General features: G+C 33.3%; 1 protein-coding gene across 8 annotated transcripts in view; it reads left to right on the top strand.

Annotated features, from left to right (window-relative positions):
- Window positions 1–12686, top strand: part of PPP1R12A (protein phosphatase 1 regulatory subunit 12A) — a 142951-nt gene extending 130265 nt beyond the window's left edge. For 3 of the 8 annotated variants that reach the window (XM_081822121.1, XM_081822122.1, XM_081822123.1), the window contains 4 exons: window positions 301–405; window positions 5192–5239; window positions 7869–7919; window positions 8801–9309. In XM_081822121.1, the coding sequence (XP_081678247.1) occupies window positions 301–405; window positions 5192–5239; window positions 7869–7919; window positions 8801–8935 (339 nt within the window). In that variant the 3' untranslated portion in view covers window positions 8936–9309. Of the gene's footprint in view, window positions 1–300; window positions 406–5191; window positions 5240–7130; window positions 7162–7868; window positions 7920–8800; window positions 9310–10500 lie in introns of those variants that run through there. The other 5 variants (XM_081822124.1, XM_081822118.1, XM_081822119.1 and 2 more) reach the window with 4 other exon arrangements.
- The last annotated feature ends 230 nt before the right edge of the window (window positions 12687–12916 follow it).

Genomic DNA, 12916 nt, shown 5'->3' with positions numbered 1-12916 from the left:
CTCTTTATCATATAACTGAAGATTTGTTAATGGAAATAGAAAAGTTAGATTTTTCAGTAAATTCTTAAATTTTAAATACTGGAACTAATGTGTTAAAGAGTTTACATGGGACAGATAACCTGCATAACCAAAAATTTTTGCCTTGCAACCATAAAGCATTAAAATATTTTTAATGTATTGTTTAATGGCTCATATGTTACATTAATCTTTCTGTTTTAATATTGCAAGGTAATCAGTGGGAAATCTTAAAATATTAAGAGAGCAGAAAAGTAATTTGTTGTTCTACCCTAATTTTTATAGCTTTATGAACAGATTCTAGCTGAAAATGAAAAGCTGAAAGCACAGCTACATGATACAAATATGGAACTGACCGATCTTAAATTACAATTGGAAAAGGCCACCCAGGTTTGTACCTTTTTCTCTGTTACCCTGAAAGTAATGGTTTTGATTTATTCTGTCTAAAAATTAGATTGAAATATTCTCAGGTGTTTCTTTGAAACATAAGTTTAGTTACTGATAATAGCTTATTACTAAGAAGGAATCAAAATAATACATAACTTCCATTTACTTCTTTCTAGAATAAATTAAAAATATAGAAGTAAAACTTTATAATGGAAAGTTGAAGTGTTTTTAAGCCAAAAATACCTATGTTGTGATACATAAAGGGCTTAAAATGCTTATTTCCAGCATACCAAATGTAGCAAGGTATTAAAAGCATCTATACAGAATCTTCTTAAAGCCATTAAAAATTTTATAATTTATAATCATTTTTATTCATTATAAATATTTCCTGCTTGTTCCCAAAATTAATTTGATATACTAAAGCTAGAAGATAGCTTGTCATTAACTCTTTTTACTTACCTTCTATGCAACAGCCTACAGGAGACCGTTTTAGACAAGAAAATTGGGATAGCCAAACAAAATTCACAACCATATACATATGATCTAGGCTATGTATGATCTAGGAATTGTTTCCCAAGCTTTTTCCATGGAATACTAATTGTGGGTGATAGTAATAGGCACATTCCTTGCTCATTCTCCACCTGTCCCCTTTCAAAGAAAAGAGTTTTGTGACCCAAGTATTTCATGGGAAATAAACTATATTACATCTTGGAGATTTTACAGGATACTATTCAGGTGTTAAAAGGCTCTAAGCAGTCTTGTAATTTTTAAGAAAACAAACTTGTTTAATTTTAACATGAGACTTTATAGTATAAACACATTTCTGCAGTTCAGCTTTCGGAATCCAGTTTGAAATCACTCATCTAGAAATGACATCTCTGGTTCCATAAATGAGACCATACTTTCTTTGGCCATTCTTTTACATTCATCTTTTTTATAATCTTTTAATTCTCTATGTTGAACTTACACTTGTTACCAGGTCCCCTTTTTGCCGTTGTTAACCACTATTACATTGTGAAGCAGTTGTCTGTGCACAATGGAGGCTTTGTTAAAATTCCAGGAGTTAAAGCTAAAAAAAGAAGAAGATAGCAGGAGGGAAAGAATGGAGCGGGGGAAATCGGAGGGGGAGACGAACCATGAGAGACGATGGACTCTGAAAAACAAACTGAGGGTTCTAGAGGGGAGGGGGGTGGGAGGATGGGTTAGCCTGGTGATGGGTATTAAAGAGGGCACGTTCTGCATGGAGCACTGTGTGTTATACGCAAACAATGAATCATGGAACACTACATCAAAAACTAATGATGTAATGTATGGTGATTAACAACAATAAAAAATTTTTTAAAAAAAGAAGGCTCTGCAGATTCCATCAGTTGATGAGGGTTTACTATAAAGATACACAGAGAAGTAAGTCAGAACAAGAACACGTTTCATAGTAAGGTGTCATAAAAACTTGGAACGTCATTCAAGTTACAACTTGCTGGGGTAACTTAGACTTCATGGTAAACTGGAAAGTCATCATTCTTTGGGTTGTATTAGTAGCTTCATGAGCCTCCTCACACAAAAATACCATCACTGGTTTTCTGAAAATAACTCTAGCTCGAGAGATTTGATCATAATGTTTTCTAAATAAAAATGTCCACTGCTTTAAAAAAAAAAAAAGTCCACTGCTTCCTACTGCTGTGTCCTGTCATTACGGTGAGTCAGCTAATCCATGTTTTTACTGCTTACTACCTTCTCTGTTTCTCTGTTCTTCTGCCTACCCTGTTGTCGTTTAATTCTTCCTAGATGTGTCTCATTCAAAGTCTGCAAGAGAGGGGATCTGATAGAATTAGCCAGTTATTATCAGCATGGAGCAGTCCTGTTAGTGACTATTTCATAGGACACTGGACAACCCAGAGCAAGTTGCCTTTGGGTCATGTACCAATTTCTGATCCTTTGGATTGTGGCCAGAAAAACAAGTTACTATTAACTGCCTTAGCAGACATTCTGAGTACCATGCCCAGTATACTGAGTGAATAATGGGAAGGGTAATTCAGAGTATAAGATATTGGTAAATATTCAGAGTTAGTATCTTAGTTGGAAAAACTATAAATGTTTTTAAAATTTAAGGGTACATGTAAAAGCAAAACTGATAAGCATTAAACTTTTTGTTCAATTTTAGAGTATTTATCCTGAGCATTTAAGTCTACCAAGAATCATTCCACCTGATTTTTATTTTCTTTTTGGGGCATTACTCCCATAACTATTCATGGGTATACATAGTGGCGGCAGTTTGACAGTCGCATGGAGTTTTATCCAACTATCATCCTGTTAATAGTGTGTTTAATAATAATTGGCCAAGGGACTTAGATTTTTTTTTTTTTTTTTTTAAGATTTTATTTATTTGACAGAGAGAGACGCAGAGGGAGTGGGAGAGGGAGAAGCAGGCTTCCCGCTGAGCAGGGAGCCCGATGTGGGGCTTGATCCCAGGATCCTGGGATCATGACCTGAGCCGAAGGCAGACGGTTAACAGCTGAGCCACCCAGGTGCCCTGTGACTCTAGAATCCCTAAATCCTGCCTTCATCCAGCCACCCTCCTTCCTGTATGTAGTCTCCAATGGAGGGAAATAGTCTGATTTACCAGAAACCAGTTTGATGAATAATATTTTGTCAAATGTCAATTCACTAGATTCACTAATAATGATTTTAGCAGCTTTAACTAGAACATTAACCAAAAATATTAACTCAACTTGATTTTTTAACCTAAGAAATGAGCAGATGAATCATAAAATTGCTAAAATGTTCCTATATGAAGAAAAATCCTCAAAAAATGCTAATTTTCCATCTAAAATTTTATTGACTTATATGTAATGGCATTGTTTCAGCTGTTTCTGAATTCTTTTGGGTGCTTTTGAATGTCATTTTTAAATTTTTCAGTCTTTTTTTTTCCCCCCAAGTAATCTCTACACCCAGCATGGGGCTCAAACTCATGACCCTGTGATCAAGAGTCCCGTGCTGTTCTGATGGAGCCATCAAGGCACCCCTACATTTTTCAGTCTTTATTTAAAGTGGTTTTAGGATTCATTTGCACATCTTCAAGAGGCATATTAGCCTTTGTCTGCATTTTTAGCAGTTAAATATAAATTTAAATTTAAAAACATCAAAAAGAAATCAGAATTAGCTGGGAAGTCTCATCATACTTGAAATTCTGAATTTGATTTGTAACAATAAGTAATTAAAATATGCCGACTTTTATTTTTCCAGAAAGAGCACAAAAGCATAAAACCATTTAAAACAACAGAGAAAAGGAAGGACACCTGGCCATGATTAGATCTTTACATTTTATATACCATAACCATAAAAAAGAAATTGTGAAAAGAAGATCAAAAAATAACTTAGGTTACAGGCCTTGATGAGACTAAAGTATGAATGCTGAAATGGTTGGCAGAACAGAAAATTACATAAAGAAACGTTTAGGGCGCCTGACTGGCTCAGTCAGTAGAGCACAACTATTGTTCTTGGGGTTGTAGGTTTGAGCTCCATGTTGGGTGTAGAGATTACTTAAAAATAAAATTTAAAAAGAAAAAAAAGAGAAACAATTAATGAAATATATTTGTAAGTATATTTTGTGGTTAATAGTCATAAAAGAGCATTCATGTTAAAGTTGTGAAAAAACATTTTTGGTAAATTGGTAAAATAGATTATTCAGCAAATTCACTTTTGAGAAATGAGTCATTTGATGGTTTTTATAGCAAACTGACCAGGAATCCCGAGGAAGATACATGTACAGAAGTTAGTGTAAGAACTAGGATACCACTTGTTTTTTGTTTTTAAGATTTTGTTTATTTACTGGAGAGGGAGAAAGAGAGAGTGTGTATAAGTGGGAGGAAGAGCAGAGAGAGAAGAAGACTCCCTGCTGAGCAAGGAGCCCAACTCAGGACTGGATCCCAGGACCCTGAGATCATGACCTGAGCAAAAGTCAGACACTCAACCAACTGAGCTACCCAGGCACACCTAGGATACCCCTTGTTTTTAACTGGGCCTTTACTCAGGATCCACATGCAGAGCCCTCAGGTATTAGTTATAACATGTGGCTTAAAACCACAAGGGTCCTTTCCATCTCCCAAATCTCAGGATTTTTTCAACTTTGAGTTGATAGTATAGTATAGGAAGCAGGAAAAATGAGCCCTAAGCTCACCAGGAGAAGAAAAGCTATATAGCTAGGATTTCTTATAAGTGACAGGGGGTGTGAACTTTCTTACCAATTTTGGAGCATGGATGATTGGAAAAGAAAACTCTAGATAGAGAGCGAGCAATACGAAGCTGTGAGAGACAACAGAATTTAGGCCAGTTTACTGACTTGGCTGCATGGATACTCACTCATCCTAGTCCCAACTACCTTTCAGTCAAGGTCCTAGAATCTGGCCATTCAGATTAGCCACTCCTCCTAGTGGTGTGTGAGAGAGAGCTTGAGCATCGGAGAGGAAACTCTAGGGTGTTTTTGGTTTTGTTCCACAGTACTCACCCATCCTTAGCCCATACTATACTGTGTAAAGACCTGAGGAAAAGTGATGGGTAGACCATGAGAGCTGTGGAAACCATTCTATTTCTAAGTATTCCTTTAACTCTAAATTTATATTGTTTTAATACAAAATTGCTTTCTCTTTTCTTTATTTATGCCTGTGTATTACTCCAACTGAATGTTGTGATTTATTTGAACACCACTAGAGGAGTTACTATGGTCCTCCTTCACCCCCCCCCACCTTTTATTGCACTTAATATCCCTTTTATATTTCTTACTTTGTTACAGAGACAAGAAAGGTTTGCTGATAGGTCACTATTAGAAATGGAAAAAAGGGTAAGTATCCATTTTATTAATTAATCATTTTCCCCCTTTATTGTTTTACATAAGCAATAGTAGGGTTTTTTTTTCTTTTAGTTTTATTTTTATGAATGGTAGTTTTTGTTAGTGTAGATTAATACTGATTTAATCATGAATGTTTTCTAGCTTAGCTTCTTTATACAGTTCTGTGGGATCTCTCTAGATGTGAAATTACCTTACCTCTCTAGATATTAAGACTTAATTTACCATGTTACTCTTTTAACAGATTAAAAAAATCTTTGCCTTGATTCTGAAATGTACACATTGTGGTAGTGAATCTGATATTTTTGAAATGCCATTTATCTCTTTGGTTTTCTGTGGTGGTATACTTAAAACATTTTGATCATGTATACATTTAGTTTAATTCTTTGGAAAATTTAAATCCATTCTTAAAGTTTGTAAAGATTCTAAGAACATTAAATTCTCAAATTTCTTTTAAAGTTAATGATACTTTAATTTTGAATTTAAATAATTAACATTTTTAATTAGTATATATATATTTTTTTAAGATTTTTATTTATTTATTGAGAGAGAGAGAGAGAAAATGATAGCATGAGAGGGAGGAGGGTCAGAGGGAGAAGCAGACTCCCTGCTGAGCAGGGAGCCCGATGCAGGACTCGATCCTGGGACTCCAGGATCATGACCTGAGCTGAAGGCAGTCGCTTAACCAACTGAGCCACCCAGGCGCCCCTAAATAGTATATTTTAAACAAAAATTTGATTACTATAGAAGCCTTTTGCCCTTTTATGTCTTTCTATAATTTTTTATTTGGCAATGATATATTCACTTGTATTTCTCCATTTATTATTGTTATTGCTCAGAGGTCTGGCAGTGGCCATAGGAAGAACTCTGTAAGTTTAGTCTGAGCAGTTGAGAATGTATCAATGATCAAAAATTAAAGGAAAAGAGTGTCTGTTAGTCCAAGTGAGCAGTGGCTAGACCTGCAAGGTCTTAGCTGAAGGAGAAAGCACATCCTGGGTAGCTAGGTCAAAGAATAAATAATCAGGAGCAGTTAATAAAACATTTTCTTCCATCCCATTACAAAAATAGCCAATTTACCTTTTTTACGAAAAAAAAAAGAGAGAGTGTCCTTTTTTATCTAGGCTTGTGCACACATAGTACACATGTTCATACTCTGACATTCTCACCTGACCTCCTTTGTCTGCCTATCAAATGCAAATAAATTACAAAGTAGCTAATTTACTTTCAATTTAACAGATATTAGTAATCATAGTATTGATAATAACTGCTAACATTTATTCAGTACTATAATGTACCAGGCAGGCACTGGGCTAAGCATTTTACATGTATTTTCTCTTAACCATATTTTCTGATGTTGGTAAGTTTGTCAAACAGAAGAAATTGCCTACAACTTTATAGATGCTGCTTTGGTGACAAGACAGTTTGGTAGAGTGTTCTTGTCTTGCTTTATCAGAAAGTAGTTAAAATCTTGAAGGTACCTAACAAAATTGAGGATGATGAGGGCAGTAGGAAATACACTGTTTATGAGATTTCACCAAGTTATGAGGATCAAATATGACGCTATATATCCTAGTGTTTTGGGAAGTGCAGTGGTTTTTATGAATTAGTCATGGCTGTATTATTAACTAGGAGAAAGTTCTGTTCATAGAAGATAACATTTTTGTCTATATAATAATGTTTAAACAAGCTATTAATAGAATAACACGGTACTTAAAAGACTATGAGTAGGATTCCATCTACTTTTTACATCACATAATCTAAAAACATTAACATTTACAATAAATGTACTGCTTTACTAAATATCAACATTAATTATTAATCTGGGAAAGAATGTCTTGGAAATTCATAGTGATTAAACTAAATTTAAATGGTTTGTATCTGAAAGGTGACCGGCAAGAGTCAGTATCTTCTGGGCGGTATGACCTAACAACCAAAGTTTTACAGCACATTAATTACCGCTGCTTGCTTTTTGCGTAACACCTTAGAATGCTGATTATTTGTAAGGGAGAATAAACTGTACACTGCAGTAATGTATGTTGCCTTTGCCTGTCACTCTTCGAAAGGAGGTACTTTAAAATACGTGCTGCAGTTGCTTCTTCGTTAGATTCACTGCATTAATGCTGCACACAGTATCAACCTAAATACAAAGCTGTAAAGTCAGTTGTATAAATGTTGGCTAGCAAACATTATAGGTGGAGGAGATGAACTTCTCTTCGATCCTTTTGAAATTTAGGCATGTTTGCTGCTTGCGTTTCTGCTTCTGTCACTGTAGAATAATTGCATCTATGTGTGGTTTTTTTTTTTCTATATAATCCTCAGTCTTGAATATTGGTTTATTCCTCAGTTTTATGTGAACTAAAAAAATAGTTTGAACATGTTATGTAGCATCTTACTAGAAAGTCAAAGCTTTGAAGAAAGAGCTTATAGAAATTAATAAAAATCATAATCTTCATATTTACTTCTCAAAATTTAGAAAGCTCTTTACACATCACTGGCATCACATCTTTTTCCACACTGCTCCTGATTTGATTTTTGACTCTAAAGTATCACTCTCTCACAGTTTAGAAGAAAATTAAGAATATAATAATTACGTGATTAATATTGGTACCTTAAATTGATCTAGGAACGAAGAGCTCTAGAAAGAAGAATATCTGAAATGGAAGAAGAGCTCAAAGTAAGTAAACCATGCTTCTACTTATGAGAGATAGTGCTGTTAATCAACTCAAGCGTTACAGTACTCTTACAGATAACTATGTTTATGTTAATTGTTCTCAATACTGATTATGTAATTTGTGAGTTATCTATATCTTGTGCTTCTCTTTCTTCCTAAATCCAGGTTTTATGTGAGCTAGGAGAACATTTACAATTCAAATCATTTTGTTGATTAGTTTTTTTGGCTTTTTTGATGTTCAGGTATAGAAAAAATCAGACAATAATAACCATAAGATTTGGGATTTATTATTTATTCTTCACATTTCACATACTCTGTTTCTTGGAGAGTAAATGGTGGAGGGGGTAGCAATACAAAAATATTTTCCTTTGAAAATAAAGGACATTACGGTAGTGGACGAGCCGAGCTATGTTTTATTGAACTCTGAATTACTTGTAGAAGTATCTATTTGTTTTGAATGTTGGAAGGAACCCTCTTTGCTAGGGGAAAAAAATAGCATAGTTAATGGATTACCTTTTATTGTATTATCTTGCATAAAATATGTTTATCACATTATGAATTAATGAACTGATACATAGGAAAATGTGCCCATAAAATTAGAATTTCAAGATTTAATTATTACTGAATTTGGTTCCTTATTAAAACATTTTTGAATGGCTTTGGAGACAAAGTTTTTGGATTTTGTTATGTATTTTGTTTGATATGGAATTTTAGGACTACACTATTTACCTTTGCAAATTTCATGGAATGAATATCCTTATAGTCAAGACTCTTAATTTTTTTCTTCTTATATTCGTTATCTGTGATTCTTTGTGTTTTTATTGTACTCTTTTCGATTTTCTTATTTTTTTATATTTTATTTCTTTATGTTCTAATTCCTGCAGAACCTGCACCAAATAAAGCAAATTCAAACTCTGAGAGAGTTAAATGAGCGACTGCTGACTGAGAATAGGGCCTTGACAAGAGTGGTAGCCAAGCGCTCAGGGTTCTGTAGGCACCTGCAGTCTGTGAACCTATAATTTATAGTTTCATCATTTCTTCTTGGTAGAGCCAGGCAGGTGTTTTTGTATTAGTAAGCGTGTCTTAAGCTCACTTGTACAAATTAATGCCATTGTGTCTGAAGCTTATCATATAACTGTTAATTATGCATGGCTTCTCAGAATGTTAGAAAGTGTCACTAATTGTATATTCTGGCTGATAAACTACAATAAATTTAGGAAATGATTTAGGGATTTAAAGACTTGTCTGCACCTTTGCAAAGCTTGTGCACATTTTTGGCTCTACAAATATTTTAGGGATTAAATATTTAAATACAATTTTAAAATTCTTTGCTAGAAAGAAAATGGAACATAAGCAGTATAAAATATTTTACATATAATTAATATGTTGAAGCTGAAGATTAAGCATGCTTTATCTATTTTTCAAAATAATACCATTTTCAATCAGAACCACTTTAGTTAATACAGTTCTTTATAGTACTATAAGTAATATAGTACTTTAGTAAATAGTTCTTTATTACAGAGGTATCCTAATACATAAACTTAAGATTACTGTATTTTATATCCATACATTGTGAACACAAGAATTGATTGGTTCCACATAAAGTTAAACTCTTCATAAAGCTTTTGCTTTATGTAATTTTGCCAAGTAGAAGTTTTACTTTTATCTAATTTTACAACCTAGTACATTTTGATAGCTGAGAAACGATATTGGAAAGATATTTTAAGTATCTTGGAAAGCATGTTTTAACATCCAAAATATAAGCTCTCCCACTTCCTAGCAAACAAATCTGGCAGAGCACATCTGATTTAATTCATTCTTGGAAAATGCAGTTTACTGATAACATTTCTACCCCCTCCTTCAGTTTGTCTGTAAAACAAAAAACAGATTTGCTTTGAGGATGTGAGGGTGTGTTTTTCTGTTTGCTCCAAATACTGGTGATTTTTTCAGTGCTTAGATATTTTCATAAACACAGACTGACTACTTTGGCTTATAAATTATTTTATACTGTTCTAATAATAGTAATAATTATTATAATTTAATGAGCCACCTATCTTGGACTACATGCTTAAACTTGGTACTACAGATGAATCCTTTAAGGAATTTTAATAATTTAGAACAAGTCTAACTTCCTCAAAACTTTGCTAAATAGGCTGGTTTCCTTGTGGAGTAATAGTAAGTACTATGGTTTGAGGTCTGATGTAAATAAAGTAAAAGGCCTCGGTTTAGGTGCTGACAGGAAGTCTTAAAGGAACTCCCTTTGAGAGCCCATCCTAACAAAAACAGGCTTCATTTTTTTGGCTGCTCTAATATGGTGTGCTTGTGAGTCATAAATAGCAAGTGATTTAGTACATTCCAGTTGATAACTTTGGGAGAATAAACTTTTAATTCCATCGTTTATTAAACTAATTAGCTTCACAAATCAAGTTTTTTCTTTCTTTCATATACGTTTTAGCCACTAGAAATTTATATAACTGACAAAGCTTGTTCATGTGTCTTGTGGTGAAAACATAAAATTTATTAAGAGTAACATTGTATCTTCTTATTAAAGTAAAACTTTTTTCTTTTATTTTTCCCCTCACAGATGTTACCAGACCTAAAAGCAGACAACCAGAGGCTAAAGGATGAAAATGGGGCCTTGATTAGAGTTATAAGCAAACTTTCCAAATAAAAAGCAGCAAATAATGGAATTGCACATATTAGCAACCCAGTGGACCATAACTGACAGTCACTGGAAGCCTGGGAAGAATCCTTGGAGACTGTCATTTTTGGATATCCTGCCAAATGCCCTCTTATCTAGGAATTTTGTTTTGTTTAATTTTCTGGTTTTGTTTTTTTTTTTCTTGTATCAAGACCATTGTTTCATGTTAATGCAGCTGCTGAGAAGACTTTTTTTTTAATGACTGAGAAAACTTGTTTACAGCTCCAGCATATAAGGAAAGTGTTCAAGGCCAGATATGCCTCAGATACTTAACCAGTAAGCCTTAGTTGTACATAAATACTTTTGTGTCAAAAAAACTTTCAGCTCTCACAGAAGACAGTTATTCAACATTTTTTGATGTGCCACAGTTTCCAGTTTTTCGATATTTAATTTTTTGCTTTACATCTAAGTTTGGGTTTGTATTTTTTTCCTTCTAACTCTTCATGTGGCAGACTCTTCTATGTTTTCACAGCTTTCTCATTTACAGAAAAGAACACTTGTTCTTCTGATATCATTGTTATGTATTAGGCTAATGCTGTGTTGTCTTCCACCTGGAACTGAATTGCTTGGTGGAACATTTGCTTTCACTGTTTGTGCAATATGCATTTATTTCTTATATGAATGCTTTAAAGTCAATTGAGATTAGGTTCTTTTAAGTCCTATTTTCTGCCTTCATTGGTCACTTTTTTGTTTTTGTTTTTTTTTTTATTATTGTAGTATAAGATGTTAGATTTTGTAATCTTCACGTTCATTTTAGCAGGTACTGAGTGATGCTGTATATATAAATAAATGTATTGTTTTGATTTTTAGACCACCACATGGTATGCTTGACTATTTCCTTATTTCAAATGTCTGTTAATGCAAAGTAGGCTACTCCATAATAGTGTTAAAACAAAATTTGCTAACAATGTGATATAAAGACTTTAAAAGTAACACATTATATGGAGCCCTATCTTTACAAAAGTTTTCTACTGTAAAGTGCTTTTACTTTTATTTCCAGTTTTCATTTGATAGTATTCAGCCACAATTAAAGTTGCATAAGATAATTGCTTCACATTTCACATACCTATATTTATCTGAGTGCTGTCTAAAACTGTTGTGCTAGCCAAAGTAATGCTATGAAATCATTTGCAGACTTAACCCGTGAGTTAATGTAAAATGCACTGTTATTGCCATGTGAAGAGGCATTGACTTTGATACCACCATCATGTTCAGACCATTTTATACATTTCAGTGGCCTTTTTAAAAAAAGAAAAGGAAAAAAAAAAAGCAAAATCAAGTACATAGTGAAGATGGCTTTTATTTGGACAAATAGCTTTTATATTTTCATCAAACCATGCAAAAAAATACTACATATTTCTGGCACATAACTGTCTCCTTAACCACTGAACAGTTCAGCCATTTGAATAAATTGTACATCATAAAGCTTATAGTAGCTAATTGTATTATTGATTGTATTGTATACTATATTAAATGTGAATTTGTACCCCTTCATTTTAAAAGGTCATTGTGTTCTACTGCCTATTTTAGATTACTTTGGGGCTGGGAAAGGGTGTTTTGGTAAGCAGGATTTTAAGTCCTCTCTCTCTTGATTGGTTTTATGAAGATATAAGGTTATGCTCTTACTACCAAGCTCAGGATTCTTGATTTTTAAAGGTACAAGGATAGTTATGGGAATTTTATTTTTGGTTATATTTGAACTGTATGAATGGTGGGTCTGAATATAGAGAATTTCCATGGTCTTATGTGGACGTAAAATATACAGATAATTGATCAGTTTGAGTGACCGCAACACGTTCTGGTTGCACAACAGTTAGGCATGCTAAGGATTATATTTGTGAAGTTTGGATGCCTGTGAAGAATGATTAAATACATGTTTCTAATATTTTAGTGTTTTGTATTTAGGTTATTTATTCTTTGTATCTAAAACTGAACAGCTACTGTGCTATTATATTGGTTTTATTGGTAGTATTGAGCAGACCTTGTTTCTGCATGAAACTAGTTGCAAAACCCACTATTTTGGAAATAAAAATGTATTTTGACATATACAAATAAAATGAATAAAACTATTTTAAATGTGTGACCTTTTACTGAAGACATTTAAATTTTGTTCTGAGATATTTAAATTCTGCATGGGTATTTTTTCACTAATTGCTTTACTTGGATTCCAATTTGAATAATTTCTGAAATTGTAATATTGTGATAATTTGCACAACATTGTACATGCACATCTGTAAATGCAATCTTAATTGCCATATTTATGCAATCTGTGTACCAATTTGGACAAATGTTTATATAT

The sequence above is a fragment of the Leptonychotes weddellii genome, chromosome 5 (assembly GCF_054177405.1).
Source record: "Leptonychotes weddellii isolate Sample4059 chromosome 5, ASM5417740v2, whole genome shotgun sequence".
Taxonomy (NCBI): domain Eukaryota; kingdom Metazoa; phylum Chordata; class Mammalia; order Carnivora; family Phocidae; genus Leptonychotes; species Leptonychotes weddellii.
Note: the sequence above shows the minus strand (reverse complement) of the source record. Positions and strands in the feature narration are given on the sequence as shown.